Source organism: Vulpes vulpes, chromosome 12, assembly GCF_048418805.1.
Source record: "Vulpes vulpes isolate BD-2025 chromosome 12, VulVul3, whole genome shotgun sequence".
Taxonomy (NCBI): Eukaryota; Metazoa; Chordata; class Mammalia; order Carnivora; family Canidae; genus Vulpes; species Vulpes vulpes.
The window spans coordinates 134,479,154-134,501,972 of record NC_132791.1 but is presented as its reverse complement, the minus strand read 5'-3'; the positions used below and the strand labels follow the sequence as shown (position 1 = coordinate 134,501,972).

General features: G+C 54.7%; 3 protein-coding genes across 10 annotated transcripts in view; 1 reads left to right on the top strand and 2 right to left on the bottom strand.

Annotated features, from left to right (window-relative positions):
• ARHGEF15 (Rho guanine nucleotide exchange factor 15) overlaps positions 1-16,866 on the bottom strand; it is a 22,587-nt gene extending 5,721 nt beyond the window's left edge. The window contains exons 1-10 of one of the 5 annotated variants that reach the window (XM_072730291.1): positions 16,765-16,866; positions 7,540-7,642; positions 3,634-4,286; positions 2,629-2,961; positions 2,346-2,400; positions 1,481-1,539; positions 1,161-1,372; positions 901-1,061; positions 588-740; positions 354-483 (exon numbers count right to left, since the gene is read on the bottom strand). In XM_072730291.1, coding sequence (XP_072586392.1) covers positions 354-483; positions 588-740; positions 901-1,061; positions 1,161-1,372; positions 1,481-1,539; positions 2,346-2,400; positions 2,629-2,961; positions 3,634-4,237 — 1,707 coding nt within the window. In that variant the 5' untranslated portion in view covers positions 4,238-4,286; positions 7,540-7,642; positions 16,765-16,866. Of the gene's footprint in view, positions 1-353; positions 484-587; positions 741-900; positions 1,062-1,160; positions 1,373-1,480; positions 1,540-2,345; positions 2,401-2,628; positions 2,962-3,633; positions 4,287-7,021; positions 7,156-7,539; positions 7,643-9,297; positions 9,727-10,035; positions 10,183-16,764 lie in introns of those variants that run through there. The other 4 variants (XM_072730292.1, XM_072730293.1, XM_072730296.1 and 1 more) reach the window with 4 other exon arrangements.
• On the top strand, positions 16,299-22,819 carry SLC25A35 (solute carrier family 25 member 35). Of its 3 annotated transcripts, XM_026005470.2 has the most exons (6): positions 16,299-16,716; positions 17,578-18,152; positions 19,027-19,092; positions 19,430-19,582; positions 19,904-20,038; positions 20,209-22,819. In XM_026005470.2, the coding sequence occupies exons 2-6, from the start codon at positions 17,778-17,780 to the stop codon at positions 20,380-20,382; spliced, it is 903 nt and encodes a 300-aa protein (XP_025861255.1). In that variant the 5' UTR covers positions 16,299-16,716; positions 17,578-17,777; the 3' UTR covers positions 20,383-22,819. The 3 variants fall into 3 exon arrangements, with proteins under 3 accessions (XP_025861255.1, XP_072586399.1, XP_072586398.1); XM_072730297.1 differs by lacking the exon at positions 16,299-16,716 and having other exon boundaries at positions 17,174-18,152; XM_072730298.1 differs by lacking the exons at positions 16,299-16,716; positions 19,430-19,582 and having other exon boundaries at positions 17,165-18,152.
• RANGRF (RAN guanine nucleotide release factor) lies at positions 20,781-22,177 on the bottom strand. 2 transcript variants are annotated; one of them, XM_026005471.2, is made up of 5 exons: positions 22,043-22,177; positions 21,831-21,947; positions 21,450-21,606; positions 21,271-21,356; positions 20,781-21,060 (listed from the first exon to the last, which is right to left on the bottom strand). In XM_026005471.2, the coding sequence occupies exons 1-5, from the start codon at positions 22,141-22,143 to the stop codon at positions 20,937-20,939; spliced, it is 585 nt and encodes a 194-aa protein (XP_025861256.1). In that variant the 5' UTR covers positions 22,144-22,177; the 3' UTR covers positions 20,781-20,936. The 2 variants fall into 2 exon arrangements, with proteins under 2 accessions (XP_025861256.1, XP_025861257.1); XM_026005472.2 differs by lacking the exon at positions 21,271-21,356.

The following is a 22,819-nucleotide window of genomic DNA, read 5'->3' as shown; positions in this document are numbered from 1 at the left end:
AGAACTAATTTTTGCCCCTTTGGGAGTGACATCACCCCCGCTGGGAAGGCACACAGTGGGACAGTCCAAAGATCACTCCCCACATTCCCCTGAAACCCCTGAGAGAGGGAAAGGGACCTGCCCAAGGCCCCTCAGCCAAGTGGTGGCAGAGCAAAGTTCAGAACTGGTGTCTCCAGCCAGGGCCACCTTCATGGCATGCAAGCTGCCAGATGAGATATGTGGTTAGCTCCAGGGAGGCCTGGTGGGTCCTGGATTGAGAAGCCTGGCAGGAGGCTTGGAGCAGGGTTCCTCACCACTCCTACATGGGGTCTGGTGTGGGGCAAAGTGGCCCCCCTCCCCACCAGGACAGGTACCTGCAGCAGCATGCGGAGCCTCGTAATGCGTTGAAAAGGCAGCAGCAGGAAGGAGGGCAGGGGCAGCCGCTCGCACTTCGGGAGGCTCTGCAGGCGCCGCAGCTCGGCAGAGAAGCGCACATTCGTGTCCCTGGGAAAACAGTCCACCTCCAGGCCCTGGCTCCCCTGCCTGCCCAGTCAGGCCCCCAGCCCTGCTCCCTGGCTTCCCCCACACGGCTCCCCCAGCACACTCACATGAGGCGGCTGTAGGTCTCCTCCTGGTATTGCTGATTCCGCACGTAATCCACATACACTGAGAAGGGCCCCACAGCGTGCTCATGCACCACGTCACACAGGTCGCTGATGTGGGGGGAAGAGCGCACTCGGGACAGTAGTGTCCCTAGAAACCTGAAGGAGGCAGAGCAGAGAGCTGGGTCTCCCGGGTGTTTGAGCCAAGAGCTGAGCACTAAATGGGCGCGTGGAAGGGAAGACCTGGGACAAGCAGAAAACTACGGGAGTGCCCAGCAGCCCGAGTTCTGGTGGGCTGCGAGGACGGGACCCCACTGACCGCTCGCTGACACCCTGGACTCGCTGCACATTGGAGAAGAGGGTGTGGTGGTCCCGGGGGGTTAGCGTGTCCCGTAGAGCCTGGCTCAGCACGAAGGTGTCTGTCAGTAGCCGCAGGGAGCGCAGGTAGGAGGCCTCAGATGTCACCACCTCAAACAGGCTCTGAGGAGGGAGGCAGTAGTGGAAAGCCCAGCTCCCAGGCCGCCCAGAACCGGAGTCCCACCCTCCTCCTCCCTGGCCCAAGCCCAGGCAGGCCCCCACCTCCTGCATGCGCCTCTCCTGGGGGCTGAGCGTGTCCAGGAGGCCACTGGCTCGCACAGCCGGAAGCTCCTGCCACAGTGTGTTGCGAGGTCCAGGCGGCCGAGCGAAGGTGGGAGCTTCACCGGGATTTGTGGGAGACGGACACCCATCCTCACTGACTCCCCAGAGCTCCTCTGATAGCACAGCTGCCCGATAGTTCTGGTACAGGGGCTCTGGGGAGCAGACGGGGCACATCAGGGATGCCCAGCACCTCAGAACCCCTCCCAGCTGCTTGCTGGTCACACCAGGGGAGGGGGTCCCCCAGGTCCAGAGGCCCTCACCGTCTTGCAGGGGCAGCTCCCAGTTCTGCTCTTTCAGCTCCTCCAGTTCCTCCTTGTCCCTGCAGAAAGAAAGGGATGGAGCGCCCCAGAGCCACCAGTTACCTCCCAGAGGCACTATTCATATGATAGTATGAATGAGTGCACAACTCCGATGCAGGTCGTCTGCGGGGACTCTCACCCAAGTGCAGACGCACAACTCAGTTATGAGCCTGTTGTGTGTGAGGTCCCATAGCAGGCGGGCCCCATCCCCTCCCAGGATCTCAAGCCTCTCTCTCCAGTTTCTCACATTTGAAACCATTGTCTGGGATGTCCTGCCTGTGCCTCAGTGAGACTTAGCGAGATCAAACCCAAACTCACACCTCCCTGCTCTGTTTCATCCGACCAACCTAGGAGAATTCACACCAGCAAGTGTAGAATAAGGGAATGAGCCCAAACCAGCTCTGATGGGGGTGGTGACCCTAAAATGATTAACAAGGGGCGCCTGGGTGGCTCGGTCAGTTAAGTGTCTGCCTTTGGCTGGGGTCACAATCTCAGGGTTCTGGGATGAAGCCCTACCTGCCATGGCATCACATGGAGCTCCAGGGCCACCTCCCTGCCCATCGGGGTGCCTGGTTCTCCCTCTCCCCCGGCCCTCCCCCTGCTAGTGCACACGTGTCCATGCTCTCTCTCTCTCAAATTAATCACTTTTTAAAAATAAAATAAGCAAAATGATTAACAAGGCCAGATACACAGAAGTGGTGTTTCTGGAGCCAAATGGACTTGTAGACAATTGCTCTAGAGACTCAAGGTAGGGGAAGGTGGCTTTGAGCGGGGCCTGAAGCTTCGTCTGCTCTGGGGTAGGAGTAAGGCTGTGGGTGTTTGGTACCTGCCCTCCACAGGTGCTGGAGGAGCGCTTGGAGGAGCTTCATCAGGATTGTCCCCTGGAGAGAGAGAGAGAGCCCGGAGTGAAGAGAACAGACCTCCAGGATCCCCAGCCCAGAACTCCCAACTCCAGCCCCAGCAGAGACCATAACCCAGGGCAGCCCAGGGCAGCAGCTGGGGGAGGAACAGAGAGCCCCCGGCCCCGTTGTAGGTGGTTGGCTTTTCCACCTCTCTACCTCCACCCCTTCCCTTCCCAACCCAGAGGCCCACTACCCTAGGCCCTGTACCTGTTTGGATTCCATCTTCCAAGGGTAGATCGAGATCTGGCTTGGGGGGGTCCCCAGAGATGGCAATGTCCTGCCTGACCCAAGTTGGTTTGGGGGCTTTCAGGGGTGGTAGGAGTTTGCGCTCAGCTGTGGAGCGGTAGGACGTAAGGACGACTGGGGGGAGACTGATGCTGGGAGGGTTGGGACGGGAGCGGGAGGCCCTCAGTGGGGAGGCCCGGCAGAAGGCCCTGGGGCCATCCTCATAGCCCCCCACGGGCACCCAGCGCAGCTCCAGGCCAGGCCGGCCTATGTGGCAGACACAGGGGCAGCAGGGAGGGCAGGCTAGGCCAGCATCTGTGGGAGACAGGGGGTGGATCTAAGGAGGAGACCCCTGGGGCCTGGCCCCACCCTGCCCTGGCCTCCTCCCTCCCTGAACCCGTCCAGCAGGGGAACTCAGGGGTCCAGCCCCAGGCATCTATCTCCTCCACCTGCCTGTCTTCAGACCACAACAAATTACTGAAACCAACTTTCTGAACATGGAAGCTATTGTGTAAGAATGTACCCCTGGGGGCACCAGGGTGGCTCAGTGTTTGAGCATCTGCCTTGGGCTCAGGTCGTGACCCCCAGGGTCCTGGGATCTAATTCCCCATTGGGCTCAAGGGGAGCCTGCTTCTCCCTCTGCCTGTGTCTCTGCCTCTGAATGAATAAATAAAATCTTTTTTTAAAAATATCTTATTTATTTATTCATGAGAGACACAGAGAGAGAGAGAGAGAGGCAGAGACACAGGCAGAGGGAGAAGCAGGCTCCATGCAAGGAGCCCGACATGGGACTCGATCCCGGGACTCCAGAATCACACCCTGGGCTGAAGGCAGTGCTAAACCGCTGAGCCCGCCCGGCTGCCCTGAATAAATAAAATCTTAAAAAAACAAATATAGCCCCTGCAAATGCCCCATCTTAAAGCCCTGGAAACAAGGAAGGTGAGCTAGATGGGCACCCCCTCCAGCAGTGCCCCACGACGCACTTACCCGGAGTGCCATTCTCCTGGGACCCACTGCTGCCAAGGTTGACCTGTGGAGCCTCTCTTTCCCCATTTACATCCGCTGCCCCCTGGGGACCCAGCTCCAGGGCGTTGGCAGCCTGGACCCTGCTTTCAGCCCCCCACTCAAACCTGCCAGCCAATCTCCTCACAGTGCCTGGGGCCGAGGCAGAGCCTCCCTGGGCTGGGACCCCCGCTGTGGGGAGCAGGGGCAGGGTGTGTGACCCGGAGGGTTTGGGTGGAGGCACCGGAGACCTGGGAACAGGTTCTGGGGAGACGGAGCGCCTGGATGCCGGACTAGGGGTGCTGGAAGGCGAGTCTGGGGAAGTCTGGGAGTCCAGGCTGGCTTTAGAAGCTGACGGGGGCAGGAGAGCAGGGGGCTTGAGGGATGCGGCCGGGGAGTCCCAGTGGATGGGGGTGCACATTGGGGTCCCCGCGTCATTGGAGGTGAGGGCAGGTTCCTGTGGGGAGGAGCCGTTGTGGTGGGGCCCTGGGGACGCGGCAGCCCTGGGCCGAGAAGGGGGGCGGGGGCGGATGATCCGAGGGGGCTTCTGCGTAGGGGGTGTCGCTGCAGGAAGAGACTGGGCTGACATCTCCCTCTGGGCTCTTCAAAGGAGTGGGGTCCTCTGCTGGAGTCATCCCCTGAGGAGGAGGGAGGGAGAAAGAGACCCTTAGCGCCCCGCCCCCCCGTGGGTAGACTGAGGCCTCTGAACAGAAATTGTTGGCCAGCAAACGGGCAGGACGTCAGGGGCAGGAGGGAAGGCAGGTGCCCTCCGTCTGCCCCTTTCTCATCTCCACCGGGGTCGGCACCTCTCACCCCCACCCCCACCCCCGCGCCTTCCAGGTCTGGCCTGCGTGTCTGTCTTTGGGCTTCAGGTGCCAGCCTCGGGCCAGAGGAGATAGGGAGGCGGGCGTGGGGGCGCCCAGTTAGAGACCCACATGGGGGGGGTGGGGGTGGGAGGCCCGGGTACATGAGAACTGGAAATGTCGGGGACATGGGGGCTTCCTGGGCCTCATGCCAAGCCTGGGAGCAGCCCTTGGAGAAACCAAGACAACCACCTTCCACCCCCACACCTTCTCATGCCATGACCGCACACGGGCCCCTTTTTATGCTCCTTGCCTAAACTTGTATTTTGTTTCTCTGGTAGAGATGGTTTCCTCTGGTTCAATTTGCGCTGTCCTCACAGTGCATCACCTCCCCCCCCCCCCCAGGCTGCTTGTGTTAGGCAGACTGAGGGAGGTGCTCAAACATCACCAGCGGCCTTGCAGACAAAGTAAAACAGACCCCACCCAGGTTCCCACCAACTGCCCTTCTATGAGGTACTGGTTTCTCTCTGTTCACATGATGTGCCACTATATTTTGCATTTATATCTTGGTATTACACTCTTTTGTAGACTTGCTCTTTTATAAATGACATGTAAATAGTTTTCCACTATTCTCCCTTCTCAAATAACTATGGGGCCTTTTTTTTTTTTTTTTTTTTTTTTTTTTTTGGTCCAGTACATTTTTTTTTTCTGTATATGACTCTGTTTTTTGAATCCACATCTCTCCGTAGTATTTTTTAAATAAATGTTTACAACATTAAGAACTCAAAAAAAAAAAAGGAGGGAGGGGGGTGGCGCTCTTCTCCCTCTGCCTATGTCTCTGCCTCTCTCTGAGAGAGAATAAATAAAATCTTAAAAAATAAATAAATTACATAGACCAAAAAAAAAAAAAAAAAAATTCCCTCTGAATTGGCAAGTGGATGTCTTAGATTAACATTCATTGTTTGAGAGGGATTGAGGGGGTCCTGAGGTTTATAGGCAAATAATTATTATAAATACCTATACATATAAATTATATACTTTATGACAGCCTAGGTTTTATATTTAGGATTATATATGTATAAAAGTAGATCTATATAAAAAAGTAAACAAACATGTAAACAATAAAAAATGGAAAACTGCCCAATCTGAAAAATAGAGGAAAAAAAACAGGGCCACAGGGAGCAGTGAGATTTACTATTTGTATTACTGGAGTCTCAAGGAGATGAGAAAAGTATGTGGGGCTGAGAAAGTATTCAAAGAAATAATAGCTGAAAACATCCCTAATTTAGAAGCCAACATATTCAAGAAGCTGAACAAATCCCCAACAAGATAAGCCCAAGAAAGCCACACTGAGAAACATGATAAAAATTCTGTAAAGACAAAAAAACTTTAGCAATGAGAAAAATGACACCTTACCTATAAAGGAAAAATAATCCAAATGACAAAAAAAAAAAAAAAAAGTGTGGCGTGTGGCCACGCGCGTCTAGCTGCTGAACTCTGTGTGTGTGCGCGGGTGTGTGAGTGTGTGTGCGTGTGTGCCATCTGCAGGGATGCCGTGAGATGCGCTGAGAGCGCACAGCTCTGGGTGGGCGGGGGCGCGTGTGCGGGGTGGGGAGAGGTGGGGAGGCGGGGGCGCGTGTCCGGGGGGAGGGGTGGAGGGCGTGTGTCGGGGGTGGCGGCTCAGGTCCGGGGGGAGAAGTGGGTGCCCAGGGGCACGTGTCCGGGGTGGGGGTGGGGAGGCACATGTCCGGAGCGGGGGAGAGGGGAGCAGAAGCGGGGGCGGGCATGTGGGGCGCTGTCTGCGTGGGGCCCGTGTGCGCAGGCGCGCCCCGGAGCCGGGCAGCGAGGGATGCATCACTATTTCCCTGCTCCCGCCGGCCCTCCGCCCCCCATTTCCCAGTTCCTCTCTCCGGACTCTCCCTTTCCGGATTATTTTTAGTCTCCTTTTCCTGCCCTGAAGATTCCTGGAGCCTCTGACCCCAAGAGACCAGAAGGCCCCAGGCATGGTCTGTCCTGCCCCGTCCTCATCCCTCCCTGCTCCCCGTCCCCCGCCCCCCCACCGCCGCTGCCACCACCAGTCTGGCCGGAGAGGCCCCAGTGGCAGCCTGGGTCCCTCCAGGAGGCAGGTGGGTGGTCTGGAGACCCAACAGAAGGTGAGGACCAGGGAGTCCAGGACGCTGGCACCTGGGCTTCGCCTCCTGCGGGCAGGCGGCGGCGGCAATCCCGAGAAGGCTGGGGGGTCGGGGGGAACTCGCAGAGGAGTGAACACAGGACTGGACTGGACAGTCAGACCCCTCCAGGCCCCAGACTGGGTTCTGGAGAAAGGATGCCGGGTGGGGGCTGGGGGCCGGAGGCTGAGTCTTGCAGCTCAATGGCCTCTGTGTTCTGGCAGGAAGCTCCTTAGGTGGCCCAGGCAGTGTCCTCACTGGCCCTCAGCCTCCTCCCAGCCTTGGCCCCCCGCAGGGATTCCTCCCCCCTTCACTCCCCACAGGTACCTGCCTTTACTTCCTTTCCCACCCCCACTCGGGACTGTCTCCCGGGGACCTAGGTACTCGGACCCAAGCACTTACCCTCCGGTCCTCTCCCCTCTGTCCTCCCAGGGCTGAGTGAGTAGGGGCAGGAAACAGGAATCGGATCCTCCTCCCAACCGGACACCCCCCCCCCCCAAACCACACCACACTCCACATGCGCACACTAGGGCTCTGGAAGATGTGAGGGACCCAGGATCCTGAGGGTCTAGGGAAAGGCTGAACCTCGGGCCTGGAGCATGGGTGGTGCCATATGCACCCGCTCAGTCTGCACTGAGGTGTAGACCGGGGACTCGCAGGGGCTGGGGTAAGGACCAGGTAGCAATGGCACAGGGCTGGGCAGGGGTGCTGGACACTTCTGTCAGCTAGAGGATCGTGTATGTCCCTCCACGACATGTCTGACCATCTGTCCTGCACCTGACATGATGGCCTGTCCCTTTAGCTGCTGACCTGTCCCCCTGGGTGTGAGTGGGTCCATTATTTCACACCAAGATCCACCCCCACCCAGGATTCTCCCTCCCTAGCTCTGCCAGAGTGTGCCCCCACCCCCCAAAACTTACCTTTATCTTTCTGGAAGCAGTTTCTACTTTCAGCCTGTCCTGCCTACTATCCCTGGGAGCGACGAGTGTGGGGCCAGGTCTCCGAATGTCTGTTCCTGTGTTTCTGGGGCGGGAATCGAGGGCCCAGATTGAGATCTCCAGAGGAAGCCAGTTCCTCAGCCCCACCCGTCCATTGTGTCAGGCGTGTGTGCATGTGTGTATGGGGGGGAGCAGGGGGAGAGGGCCCGGGAGCCGGCAGGAGAGGAAACCCGTCTCCTCCAGGTGGGCCCGTGACATTTGCTGGGACCCCTGCCTGCTCACTGTCCTCAGACCCCCTCTGTGTGGGTCCCAGCCCCCGACTCTCCCTCTCCTCCTGGGATGCCCTGATGTCCATTCCCCATGGACTGACAGTCGGTACCCCTGGCGCTGGGTGGGTAGGGGACCCTCTCACTTCGAATTTGCTCTGTGCTTGGGGCGCTGAGTCCTGGGGGGGGGGGTGCTGTAAAAACAACCGAGGGGGTGGAACCAGCCACACCCCAGCTGGGATGCAGGCTAGTGGGTGGAAGATCCAAGGGCAGTTTTGAAATCCGGGGGCCTCTGCCTATGCCCAGGTGCCACTCTTTCTAGATCTTCCCACGCACGCACACACACACAAACAAGGCACTAGAAAGAAAAGCCAGAAAACTGGGGTAAAGGCGTTTGAACCATTTTTTCCTCCGAGTGAAAAGCAAAATTCTCCCAATGAACAACCAGGCACCACCACTACCCGTCTACCCTCCGTCCCCCCCCCCCCCCCCCACTCCCCGCTTGCAGAGCATTGGTAGCACATGCTGTCTGGAAGCCCGCCTCCCTAGACATCCCCATCCGGACGTCCTTCACCTCTCCAAGCTGCTGCTCAGACGCTTCTAGTGAGGCCTGCCCCACCACTCAAAAATTGCAGTCTGCAGCCCCACACGGCATTCCCAACCCACCTTCTTTCCCATAAGCAATCATTCCTTTTTTCTTTTTTAAGATTTTATTTATTTCACAAAGAGAGAGAGCAGAAGCAGAGGGTAGTGCAGAGGGAGAGGGAGAAGCAGATCCCCGCTGAACAGGGAGCCTGACTTGGGATCGGATCCCAGGACTCGGGGATCATGACCTAAGCTGAAAGTAGACACTCAACAAACTGAGCCACCCAGGTGCCCTGCAAACATTCCTTATACTAAAATGTCGGGGCGCCTAGGTACCTCAGTCAGTTAAGCATCTGACTCTTGGTTTCGGCTCAGGTCATGATCTCAGGGTTGTAGATCAAGCCCCATGTTGGGCTCCCCGCTCAGCAGGGAATCTACTTCTCTCCCTCTCCCTCTGCCCCTACCACTGCTCTCTTACTCTCTCTCCAAAATGAGTAAATAAATCTCATTTTTAAAAATAGCAAAACATTTATTGTTAAATCAATAAATTATGTTTATAGTTATGTTTTCATGTTAAATAATAAACTTCCTGGTGGCAGGATCTTTATGTTTTGTTCACTGATGTATCTATCCCAAAGTTCTGGGACAAGTCAGGCATATAATACATGCTTAATATTTTAGAAATTAAACCAAATTAGGGTGCCTGCGTGGCTCAGTTCATGAAGCGTCTGCCTCTGGTTCAGGTCATGATCTCAGGGTCCTGGGATCAAGCCCTACATCGGGCTCCCTGCTCAGCAGGGAAGCCTGCTTCTCTCTCTGCCTGCCAATCCCCCTGCTTCTGCTCTCTTTCTGTCAAATAAGTAAATAAAATATTAAAAAAGAGGCATACCTGGGTGGCTCAATTGGTTAGGCATCTGCTTTTGGCTCGAGTCATGATCTTGGGGTCCTGGGGTCCAGCCCATGTGGGCTCCCTACACAGCAGGGAGTCTGCTTCTCCCTCTCCCTCTGCCTGCCCCTGCTCCCTCTGCTTGTGCTCCCTTGTTTGCACTCTCTCTCTCTCTCTCAAATAAATAAGCAAAATCTTAAAAAAAAAAAAATTGAATCGAATTAAATTCTCTGCTCATAACCCACTAGCACCCAACTCTCCTTCCCTAGAGACCATTTCCTCAATTCTGTTGATCACACACACACACACACACACACACACCAGGACCAGAATTCCAACTTCCCAGCCCTCATCTCCAGATCCTTTTGGGCTTGCAGAGTTCGGAAATCTCTCTGAGAGTACCTCACCAACCCACTCAAGAAAGCCAGATACACATACGTAGCCAAAGGAATCCTGTTTTGTTTTGAAATAGAACTATCTTCTTCATTTTGCTACTTATAAAAGTAACATTAAAAAAGATAACCCAGAAAAAAAAAAAAAAAAGATAACCCAGGACGCCTGGGTGGCTCAGCAGTTGAGCATCTGCCCTTGGCTCAGTGTATGACCCCGGGGTCCTGGGATTGAGTCCTACATTGGGCTCCCCACAGGGAGCCTGCTTCTCCCTCTGCCTGTGTCTCTGCCTCTCTCTGTGTGTCTCTCATGAATACATAAAATCTTTTAAAAAAGCAAACTAGGTTTTACCATCTTGGTAAGAGCAGTCAAAGTCTTCTAGGAAACACTTCACCACCACTCCGGAACCCCCACTCCATATGGTTCCAGTGGGACAGCCTCCCCCTGGCCATCTGACCCAGGTTTGGTCCATCCCCAGACCCTCATTCCTCTGGCCGCAGAGACTGGCCCGGGAATGTACAAGTCACCCAAGCCAAGACAGCCTCCTTCCCTGGGCCCCTGGGAAAGAGCTTTCTCTTCCCTCCAAGGTCACAGAGCAGGAACAATGTAAGTCCAAAGCAAGCAGACTTGGCTGCCCTCCCCCCATACCCCACCCTGTAATGAAGGAAACTAGTCAATAGTGGGAGAAAATGACCCCCATACCCAAGGGAAGCAGAGCCAAGACATGGAGGGGGCCTGACATCTCATCTGGGTCCCTTGGACAGTCCCCCATTTCCTGAGCCACTGAATTCCCTTTTGTGCTAAAGCTAGCTTGAGCTGGGTTTCGTCACTTCTTGCTGAAAGAATCCTGATTATTACAATCCATTCCCAGTGCAAGATGTGTGGGTAGCTTTAAGGTTTGCCATTACAATATATGCTGCAATTAACATATTTTAAAAAAATATGTATAGAAATCTTTTTTATTTATTTGAGAGAGAGAACATGAGTAAGAGGGTGGCATGGAGGGGAGCAGACTCCCTACTGAGCAGGGAGCCCAACTTGGGGCTCTATCGCAGGACCCGGGGGTCATGACTAAGCCAAAGACAGACATTCAACCAACTGAGCCACCCAGGTGCCTCATGTCTTTTTTTGCCCGAAACAAAACACTTTCCATTTGAAATTTGATGAACAAAGTAAACAGATTGGTTTTGATTCTCCTTGAGGATTCTTTTATGAAAGGACACATGAGTCCTCAGGTCTTATTTCTCATCTCTTGACCTCCACATTGGGCAGCGTCGACTCTTCCTTGAAAATCAGGTAGGGCTTGGCCAGACCAAGAGGCAAGACACAGGTGCCCACCTGGAGAGACCACAGAAGCACAGGTGCAGTAAAGAGGAATGTGGGCCCATCTGGAATCTTGGGGACACCTGGGTGGTTCAGTCGGTTAGGCATCTGACTCCTGATTTCGGCTCAGGTCATGGGTCCTGGGATTGAGCCCAACATCGGGGTCGCCACTAAGCATGGACACTGCTTAAGGTACTCGCTCCCTCTGCCCCTCCCCCTCCCCCACTCATGTGCACGTGTTCTCTCTGTCAAATAAAATATTTGTTTTTTTAAAGGAAATCTTAGGGATCCCTGGGTGGTGCAGCGGTTTGGCGCCTGCCTTTGGCCCAGGGCGCGATCCTGGAGACCTGGGATCGAATCCCACATCGGGCTCCCAGTGCATGGAGCCTGCTTCTCCCTCTGCCTGTGTCTCTGCCTCTCTCTCTCTCTGTGTGTGACTATCATAAATGAATTTAAAAAAAAAAAAAAAAGAATCTTTTAAAAAAAATAAAAAATAAAGGAAATCTTAGCTTTTCAAAATGGAAAAAGTGATATGAGGCTGGAGGAACAAGTAGAGGCCACATAGTGCGCAACCATATGGGGCAGATGGGCACTGAAGCTTTCTGAGCTGAGATGGGGAGAAGGGACAGTAAAGTTTTAACCAGTCCCACACTCACTCTCCCATCTTCTGGTACCTGGTTGTCCTTTGAGGAACTGCCCCCCATTCCCATCATTCTAGTCCAGATGGCCCGTTCTGGGGGTGGTGCCTGGCCCACAAGCAGCCGGTCAACACACTCTCCCCTTGCCACTAAGGTTGGGTGGGGGCTGAGCATGCAACGCAAGCAGGGCCAAAGCATAATCCACACAGGACTTACGCTCAAATTCATTGAAAAAGAGACTCGACTCTCCCTGATGGCTCATTTCCACAGATGACTGCACAACCCCTCCCATCCCCATGCCCTATTGCTAGGTGATTCGGCTGTCACTCCTCTCATCAAGAGGAAGAATTTATTTTCCCTGCAATTCAATCTGGGCTGGCCCAGCGACTTGTTTCGATCAAGAGAATTGCCAAGGAACTGACACTGTGCCTGTTTGGGGCCTGAAGAGGACTGGCAGCTTCTGCTTTGTTCTCTCAGGAGCCGGCCATCGTGTACAGAAATGTGGGCTAGACGACCGGGTGGTGAGAGGCCATGAGGGAGGAACCACTGAGAGAATCAGGATGCCCACATAGCAAGGCCATCTTGGATCTTCCACCTCCAGCCCATCTGACACCATCCTGGGGCATCCACGCTGGGCCCTGCCCAAATTCTTTTTTTCCTTGTTTTTTTTGCTCAAATTCTTGATCCACAGATTCACGAGCAATGAAATATTTTGTGTCTCAAGCCGCTAAGTTTTGGAATGATTCATTATGCAGTTGTGCACAAGCAAAGCACTGTCTTTCCACTGGGGCTGCTAGCCTGGGGGGGCGGGGGGACACAGGCCCAGAGCTGCTGGCGGCCATCAGGGAAGTGGCCTCAGAATAAAACCAACACAAGGGAGAGGCGGAGAGACACAGATTTGAGTCCCTCATCCCACTGGCCCAAAATCATAATTCTGTTTGCACTTTTCCATTAGGTGAGTTTATGAATTCCCATTCTGTAAGCTGGCTTGGGTTGGGTTTCTGTCATTTGTTGTTTGTTTTTTTTGTTTTGTTTTGTTTTTTTGTTTTTTAAGATTGTATTTATTTATTCATGAGAGACACACAGAGAGAGGCAGAGACACAGGCAGAGGGAGAAGCAGGCTCCCTGCGGGAGCCTGATGTAGAACTTGATCCCAGGACCCTGGGATCATGCCCTGAGCTGAAAGGCAGACACTCAACCACTGAGCCACCCAGGTGCCCCGGGTTTCTGTCATTTGTTTTTTGTTGTTGTTGTTGTTTTGTTTTTTTGTTTTTTGTTTTTTGTTTTTTGGTTTCTGTCATTTGTAACCAAAAAAAGTCCCTTGCGAGGGGAGAGGAGCTCACAATGAAAGAAATGTTGAGTCTGAGTGGTCTCTGGGAGGACTAAGATCCTGAACTGCACTAGAATCCTTCTGGGAGTCCAGAACACTGGGGGATCCTTTCTCATGTGGGCAGCCACTAGGGTATGTATCCGGGCTGTGGTGTAAGATGAATCAGAAGAGGACAGTGAGGATCGAGTGCTCTGGGAATCCATACAACTTCTGATCCCAGTGGGGAGAGAGGAGGATTCAGTCCCACTGCCACCAGGTGGAGTCTGAGCACTTCAGGTGCAGAAGAGGCACAGCCCAGGGCCCTCCACCCTCAGGCACCTGGTGCCCACCTCGGGGGTCCTCCTTCAACTCCTCTCAAATTTGTCTCAGGAAATTCATATCCAGAAAAAGATAACGGTTGACAGTAATCAAGATGACAGGGTGTTAGCAAAAGACTAGACACAAAGAGAGGCGCCTGGGTAGCACAGGCGGTTGAGTGTCTGGCTCTTGGTTTCAGCTCAGGCTGTGGTCTCGGGGTCTTGGAATCGAACCCCACGTTGGGCTCCACACTGAGCATAGAGCCTGCTTTGGGCTATCTCACCCTCTCCCTCTGCCCCTCCCATCCTGTGTTCTCTCTCTCAAATAAATAAGTGAATTTTTAAAAAAAGAAGAAAAAAAAAAAAGATCAGGGCGCCTGGGTGACTCAGTGGTTAAGCATATGCCTTTGCTCAGGGTGTGATCTCAGGGTCCTGGGATCTAGTCCCCCATCGGGCTCCCCACAGGGAGCTTGCTTCTCCCTCTGTGTCTCTGCCTCTCTCTGTGTGTGTGTGTGTGTGTCTCATGAATAAATAAATGCAATCTTTTTTTAATTAAAAGAAAGTTTTTAAATAGATAAAAAGCTCAATTGGAGAGAATAGAGACTCTAGAGAGAGACCACACAGATATATAGAGACTCTAGAGAGAGAGACTACACAAATATATTTAACTGATGTTTATCAAAAAAGCAAAGGCAATTCAATGGAGAAAGGATAGTCTTCGCAACAAAAGTTGCTGGCACAATTGGGACATAGATATGTTTTTTTTTATTTGTCTATTTATGAGAGACACAGAGAGAGAGAGAGAGGGAGAAGCAGGCTCCCTGTGGGGAGCCCGATGTGGGACTCGATCCCGGGACTCCAGGATCACACCCTGGGCCGAAAGCAAGCACTAAACCGCTGAGCCACCCAGGGAACCCCATATATATATATGTATATATATTTTTTATTATTCATTCATGAGAGACACAGAGAGAGGCAGAGACACAGGCAGAGGGAGAAGCAGGCTCCATGCAGGGAGCCCAACTTGGGACTAGATCCTGGGTCTCCAGGATCACGACCTGGGCTGAAGGCAGCGCTAAACCACTGAGCCACCCAGGCTGCCATATATATATTTAAATCTAGACCCAGACCTTTACACCATTCACTCTAAAAAAAAAAACAAAACAAAACAAAACAAAAAAAACAAAAAACATAGACCTGTATGTAAAATATAAAACTACAAGATTTCTAGGAGAAAATATAGGAGCTAATCTAGGCTACCCTGGGTTTGGCAATATGCTTTTAGATACAACACCAAAAGCACAGTCTGTGAAGGACAAAAATTTGACATTAAATTTTGATATAATTAAAAACTTCTGCTCTGCAAAAGATACTGTAGGAGAATGGAAAGACAAGTCATAGGCTGTGAGTAAACATTTCTGAAACACATATCTGATAAAGGACGATTTCATCCAAGATACACAAATAGCTCTTCACCTCAACAAACAAAAACAACCCAATTAAGATCCGGCACCTCACTAAAGAAGGTATACAACAGTATAAATTTCCAGCTCTAAAATGAGTTCTGGGGATCTAATGTACAGAATGGCAACTATGATTAACCATAATATTGAAAGTTGCTAAGAGTGTAGACCTTAGAAGTTATCACCACCACCACCACCCCCCCACACACACATACACATAGGGTCATCATATGAGGGGATAGAGGTGCTAATCTTATTGTGGTGATCGTCTCACAATATATATGTACCAAGTCATCAAATGTATACCTTAAACTTTTTTTTTTTGTATACCTTAAACGTAACGTATGTTATATGTCAATGACATCTCCATAAAGCTGGGGTGGGGGAGATAAACAGATGGCAAAAAGCATACGAAAAGATGCTTGGCATCATTTGTTATTAGGAAATTACAAATTAAAACAGTAGGTACCACTGCATACCCATTAGAATGGCTAAGACTGGGGCACCTGGGTGACTCAGTGGGCTGAGCATCTGCCTTTGGCTCAGGTCATGAATTGAGCCCCAGGTGAGGCTCCTTGCTCAGTGGGATCTGCTTTTCCCTCTGATCCTGCTCATGCACACTCTTTGTCAAATAAATAAAATCTTAAAAAAAGAAAAAGATTGGGTGAACCTTAAATATACATTTGGGGGAAGACCTGGGTGGCTCAGTGGTTGACCATCTGCCTTCGGCTCAGGGTGTGATCCCAGGGTCCTGGGATAAAGTCCCACATCGGGCTCCCTGCATGGAGCCTGCTTCTCCCTCTGCCTGTGTCTCTGCCTCTCTCTCTCTCTCTCTCTCTCTCTTTCTCTCTGTCTCTCATGAATAAATAAAATCTTAAAAAAAAAAAAAAAAAAAAAAAGATTCTCATCCCATCCACCAGGTGGAGAAATCTGGGAGCATCCCTTGGAAATTTTCCGAGGACTGTTTCAGTCCCTCTTGAGAAGCCCGGTGGGAAGTCCTGCTGTTTGCTGTACTTTGCTCGGACCCCTCCAGTCTCCCTAAGGCTCAATGTGGTAGCAGGACAATGGAGAGATAGAGATGACTCAGACCCAGTCCCCAGGAGGTATCTAAGAACTCCTTGGGTAGGGAAGGAGTCAGACAGTAAATAACTGCTAATTAAAATGAGAAATGTGGATAACTGTTAGAGGAGCAGAGCCAGACGGAAACAGCTTGAAAGTGGAGAACTTGCCAAAGCTTCCAGGGTCAGGAGAGACATAGCTCAAGGTGAGGAAGGATCGGGAATCACCAAAAGGGGTTAGAGTCATTTCCAGCCGTGGAAACAGGATATGCAAGTGTCACAGGGGTCTGATAGCCTGTGGCTTTTCTGGAAACCTGCTATCTGAGCACTTAGTAGGAGTCCAACACTTGCACCCAGGTAAGTGCAATAGATACTTAGCATTCCCATTTACAAAAGAATCTCTGAAATGTTAAATAATTTGCCTAAGGTCATCTAGCTGGTAAGCAAATAGACACACACAGGAACTCCAAAGGGCACTCTGAGTCTAAATGTGGTGGTTGCTTCACACGCAGGCAGCCAGCCTCTGCCGCTGCCGCCGCCTCCTCCTCCTCCTCCTCCTCCTCCTGCCTCATCCTTTCTTTCTCCAAGCCTTCTTTCTCCCTCAAGCCCTTCCCGGAGTGGCTAGCTCCTCCAGCCTCTTTCACCAGTTCACCCGTGATTAACAGCTACCAGACTCACGAGCAAGGACAGGAGTCCAGAATCCCAGGCGCCCTCCCACCGCTAGCTGACAGTGGAAGGCTAAACCCGGGGATCAACCTCCCTGCCTAGCCCGGGTCCGCCCTTCTCTGGATTGCGGCGAGGATCAAGAGCTCAGGGCTGTGAGTGCGCTCCCACGCCATCCTTCGCTGCCCGCAGCCAGCCACACCCTGGCTCTGGGACCTACGGATCCGGTCGCCGGCCTTAGAGATCGGCCTGGTCCAGCAGGTGTGTCCCCTCCGCACCTGTGGGCGGAGCCCCAGCTTCCGGGCTCACCTGGCGCCAGAATCGGCGGGGGGCAGCTAGCAGATCCGCTGGCTGGCAGTCCCCGCCCGCCGCCGACCCCGACTGGAGGGAAGGGAGGGGCGCCGTCCACCTGCCCCGGGAGCGGCGCCAACACCCCACCCCACCCCACCCCCACCCACCACCATGCCCCGCCCAGTGGGGGGCTGCTGCCTCGGCTCTCGGCCTCGGCTCGCCAAGCTGTCCTCCCCGCTCGGCTCCCGGGGCGCCCCTCCCGGAGCCCCGAGTCTGGGGCGCCGGCGCCGGCGCGGGGAGAGTTAATTCCAACTGTCTCCACGCGGATTCCGGGGGCCGGGCTGCCGAGGGCGCCTCCCATTGGCCGCGGAGCTGGCTCGGCGCTGATTGGCTGGCGCTGCCGGCCCCCGCTCGCCTCGGCTCCCCATTGGGCGCCGCGCTCCGGGGCTGGAGTGTGGCGGCCCGGCCTCCGCAGGTTCCCCGGGCCGAGCTGCTGCGAGCTCCGGCAGCTGCCTGGGGACATCATCCCCGGCCCGGAGTTCCGACTTCCTTCACCCCCACCCCCCACCCCCGATCCAGACGCCACCGATCTCCTCCCGGATCCTCTTCCTCCGTAACCTGCTGGTTTTCTTTTTCCTCTCTCTCGGCTCCCATCGCCCCAATCCCCTTTCCCTTCCCTGCTCCCGGCCCGTGGCTGACCATCCCCATCATCCCACCTGCCATCTGCCTGGCTTCTGCCCCTCCTTGACCTCGGATCCCGTGACCGACGGGGCACTGCCATAACCTTCCCACCAGACTCTCCTAAACTCCTTTTCCTTCTCTCTTTGCCAGCTCCTGACTCCCAAATTCCAGCTAACCTTTGACCTCTTGACATCTGACCCTAACATTCTTCACCCCAAATCTCTCAGTTCCTGCCTCCTGCAGTCCAAACTTGCCAAGACGGAGGCCTACCCCCTGAGTTCTGACTCCATTTCTGAAGCTCATTTTTACTTTCTTACTCCTGGGTCACTTCCTGTCACTGCGACCCCACCATGGACTTCTTGATGAGCGGCCTGGCAGCCTGCGGGGCCTGTGTGTTCACCAACCCTCTGGAGGTGGTAAAGACCAGGATGCAGTTGCAGGGAGAATTGAAGGCCCCCGGCACCTACCAGCGGCACTACCGAAATGTCTTCCACGCTTTCATCACCATCGGCAAGGTGGATGGCCTGGCTGCCCTGCAGAAGGGACTGGCCCCTGCCCTCTTATACCAGTTCCTGATGAATGGCATCCGCCTGGGCACCTACAGCCTGGCTGAGGCCAGAGGCTACCTGCATACTGCCGAAGGCACCCTCAGCCCTCCGCGAAGCGCAGCAGCTGGGGCCCTGGCTGGGGTCATGGGAGCCTATTTGGGGAGCCCCATCTACATGGTGAGAGGAAGGGTCTTGCCTGGGGCCTCCAGGCAGACCCTTGGTGTAGGGTGGGGCCTGGGCCTTCACAATCTGACACTGAGATTGGAAGTGGGTTTGTGCAGGGAACAATGAAGAATCTGAGTAACATCATCAGTGGGTGTAGGGATGAGGGAGAGTCCTGGGCACCACAGAATTATAATCCCACAGTCTCCTCCTTTGAGTTTTCTGGAATAGGTGAAGGATCAATAGCCTGAGGCCCAGAGAAGGGAAGTGACCAGCTCAAGGTCACACAGCTGCTTGCTGCTAGGACTAGGTTCTGCTTAGTGTTCCTCCTGGAAGACACTGGCGGTCAGGCAATTCTATAAGAGAGGCAAGTCTGGTCTCACTCCTAGGATATGACATTCAGAAACAGTGACCCCTCCAAAGTCAGCCTCCACATGCCTCCTTGGGGCTTGGGAGCCAGAGAACAAGTTTTATGGCAACCTGCCCCAGAGTTGGATGGGGGAGTCTGGTCATGGTGGTAACTAGAGATCCAGTCTGGGAATAGGAGCTGACATGAGAGGCCAGACACCCAAGTGCTGCCTAATAGGGCCAGTCTTAGGAAATGTTGCCATTCTCTAACCTGTCCATCCCCCACTCAACCCCCAAGGGAAGGAAGATGTAGAGGGCGTGGGGTATCTTGCAGTGCTAGGAGATCCATCCCCTGGGACCGGAGCCAAGGGACACAGAGTCTCATGACCAACGTGTTAAGTGGGAACAACAACAATTATCAGATTAAAAGGATACTCCTTGCTGAACACCCTGGAGGAAGTGTGATGGGGTCAGGCGTTCAGGTCTTTGAGGTGGGAGGCTGACCACTGGGCCATAGGCCATGACATTCTCTTGTCCCCAGGTGAAGACACACCTGCAGGCACAGGCAGCCTCAGAAATTGCTGTAGGACATCAGTATAAGCATCAGGTGAGTGTTTTCCAACCCTACTGGGGTCCCTGCCCATTCTTTCCCATTCCCCCCACTTCCTGCACCACCCACCCCGCAGCTCTCTGCCTGTGCCCAACAGCTGCAAGGCAGCCATGGCTTGCCTAGCCCACTGATTCAGCACCCACCCCCTGCCCCTCCTGTGGAGTGGTGAGGAAGAGAACAGTGCGGGTGATAGAAACATTCCAAATCTAAGTCCACATGGAACTGGTTGTCCAGACACCAGGTGCCCGTTCAAGACCCCTCCTTGGCAGGGTTAGGTGGCAGCTCCCTGATGCCGGGGTGACTGAAGCCCGCCCCCGTGGTCTTCCCCTACCAGGGCATGTTTCAGGCGCTAAGCGAGATTGGCCAGAAACATGGTCTAGTGGGGTTGTGGCGTGGGGCCTTGGGCGGCCTGCCCCGAGTTATCATCGGTTCTTCCACCCAGCTCTGCACCTTCTCATCCACCAAGGACTTCATCACTCAGTGGGAGGTACTGCCCGGCGAAAGGGATGGGGCCACGCTGGGGGTGCGGGCAGTGGGAGGACAAGCTGAATTGGGCCCCATGAATGTCGCATGGTGATGTTCGATGCGAGGGAATGGCAGGAGGACTTGAGGGTCACTGACTCTTTACGCCCTTCCCATGATCCTCTTGTCACCTCATCCCAGATGGTGCATCTGAGTGCTGGAGCATCCTGCCCTTGGGAGCTCCCTGAGTTACAGGCTTTCTACTCTATCCCCAGGGCAAGGCCCCGTTCTTTCCCAGGGGTTAAGCAATTGGCTGACAAAATTCTCTTCCTCCCTCTATCCTTAGATATTTCCTCCCCAGAGCTGGAAGGTTGCTCTGGTGGCTGCCATGGTGAGTGGCATTGCAGTGGTCCTGGCCATGACACCCTTTGATGTGGCCAGTACAAGGCTCTACAACCAGCCCACAGATGCTCGGGGCAAGGTAAGGGGGTACTCTGGAGTGCCGGCAGGCAGGGAAGGCCAGGCGGTGGGTGAAAGCAAATTGTGGGTGCAGGTGGGACAACCTAAAATGCAGCCCGCTGAGATGACGCCCCTGGTGGGCTCTGACAGACTCCTTTCCTGTGCTCTCCCTCCCTCTCAACCCGCTCTCAGGGCCTCATGTACCGGGGGATCCTGGATGCTCTGCTGCAAACTGCTCGGACAGAGGGCATTTTTGGCATGTACAAGGGTATAGGTGCCTCCTACTTCCGCCTTGGCCCCCACACCATCCTTTCCCTCTTCTTCTGGGACCAGTTACGCACCCTCTACTACACGTACACCAAATGACAACAGCCACTCTTGCACACACCACCAAATCAGCACTCCTTGGACACTTCTGCCTCCACTACTATATCCTAGTGACTTCTGACCAGGTGACCTGTCATCCACCCAAGGGGGACAGCCAACACCACTCCCCATCTGTTTTCTCAGGGTTAAATCACTACAAGGAACAGTCTGCCTCCCTTCCTTGGGTGTCACTTTAAACCTTCCCTACCCATCGTCCTGGACACGTCACACTCCCTCTCTCAGGGCAGAGCCAATCACTCCAAAGTATTCCCTCCTTTTATGTGGATGGCCTTGGGTCCCCTTCTGATCCTATGCACAAACTTTTAACCCCCGACTCCAAGACCAAAAGGAACCAGGGAGGACCCAGGTGTCTTGTTGGATTCAAAGGCACAGAGATATTATCTTCGTTATAAAGCAAGTTTATTTCTGCAGACAGGAGGTGTCTTATGTTTATGCACAGGGAAGGAATTAAGGGCATATATCCAACTCCTTGGTCCCCTTGCAGAACAGGGTCCCTGTGTGCTTCAGCAGCTTTACGCAGTGTTTCAGCATCTTTACTGGGGACCAAAGATGTTGGGATCGTGAAGGGTCAGACTGGTCACCAGCTGTTCAAAGTCACCCAGGCTCCAGGGCAGAAGTGACAGATTTTCAGGACCAAGAGATAACCTATTGTCAGGGCTTGGGGGTGGGGGAACAGATGGAGAAAGAATATCATCCAGGCCTCAGGTGGTGACAGTCCCACTTCCTGTTCCCAGAAGGACCCCAAGCCTCTGGCCCTCTCCCTCTTTCTTGGAGGACCCCACCAGCCAGTCTCCCCGTTCTGCCCCTCCCAGCAGATCCTCCTGGGGGACCCAGTCATGAGCCATGTGTCCTTTCTGTCCTCCTTACGGGGGCTCATTGAAGGTGACCAGGACATCAGTCTGATAGCGGGGCAGCCGCAACAAAGCTTGGTGCACCATCACGTCCTTTGCTACCTGAAGGGATCAGGGTCACGATGCTTACCTGACCCCGCCCCCCAGGGCCCCTCCCATCACCCCTCCAGGAATCTCACACTCCCGTGCTCTCACCTGGTGGTTTTCTTTAGCTACCTGCTGCTTGCCAGAGAGGACCCAGGCTTCTTGACAGTAGCTCCGGAGAGCCAGGTTCTCCGAAAGGAGGGGCTGCACACTGTCCACTTGCAGGGCCCTAGCCTCCTGCATCCCGCCCACGTCCTCAAAGTGGTACCTAGAGGAGGGGGCGCGGGCGGGGTCAGGGAGGGACGGTGACCGGCCGCCCACTGCCTCCTGCCCAGCATCATCGAGTCCTTTAAGCTTCGCTCACTTCCCGCGATAAGGTGTTGCCCTTGGGCTGCCTCTCGGCCCTGATTAACCGTCCTGCCGCAGGCCCCGCCCACCTCTTCGGCTCCGGCCCTCCCATTGGCCAGCCGCGAGGGCGGCCACCTCCCTCACCGCGCAGCCTCCTCGCCCTGCACGTGGGCCTGCAGCTCCAGAAGTTCCACGATCAGGCTCTGGTCAGTCACGCGGTGGCAGAAAACTTCCTGATTGTCCGGGACCGGTCGCAGGTCGCTGGAGAGAGTCGAGGCAGACCCCCCCCCACGGGCTGAGCCCTCGCTTCTCCCCGCATCCCACCGGACGGGGCCGCGGCGCTCGCGCCTTCTCACCTTACGTCAAGGGCCCCCGGAGGCAGAGTGGCGGAGAAGGCGCCCCCGAACAGCGGGTAGTCTCGCGTGGGCTCCATGGGCCTGGGACTGGTTGCGGGCATCAGAGAGATATAGAAGAAACCCACGTGTGGCCACGCGGCGTCACCATCACCGCCGCCGCCTCCGGTCCACCTTAGCTCCCGCCCCTTTAAGGGTTGGCCCCGCCCCGCGGCCGCGCTGGCCAATCAGCGTCTGCGTCTTGGGGGGCGGTGCCCAGCGGGGCGGCTCCCGGAAGCCTGGCTCTCGCGGGGGCGGAACCTGGGGGCTGCCGCGAGCTGCAAGCGGTGAAGTCAGACCCTGGCGCCGGGGTTTGTGAGCGCCGCGTGCCCTCCAGCCCGCGCCCACAGTCTCCCTTCTTTAAAGAGGTCGCGCCTTCTGAGACTGTCGCTTGAGACCCTCCTTGGGGACCCTTGCTCGGGCAAGGGGTTGACGTCTGTGTGGGGTCTCCTGAATCGGGAGAATACCTTTGAAGGTCTTGCAGCTCCCTTCTTGGCGGGGACTTGGAGGCAGCGAGCTGCAAACCCGACCGCTAATTCCCCGGATGCGGGGATTTAGGGGAACAGGGGGCCAGGTGTGAGGCCCTTCCTGCAGGCGAGACCCAACCCGCGGATTAGGTGTTTAATCCGTCTCAAATCTTGCCTTGAGAACTTGGTGGGGGCGGGTGGGGTGGAGAGGCTGGCCGCCCCCACACGCACCTGGAGGAAAACACGGATTAAACCCTCTGTTGTTTCTCTTTCA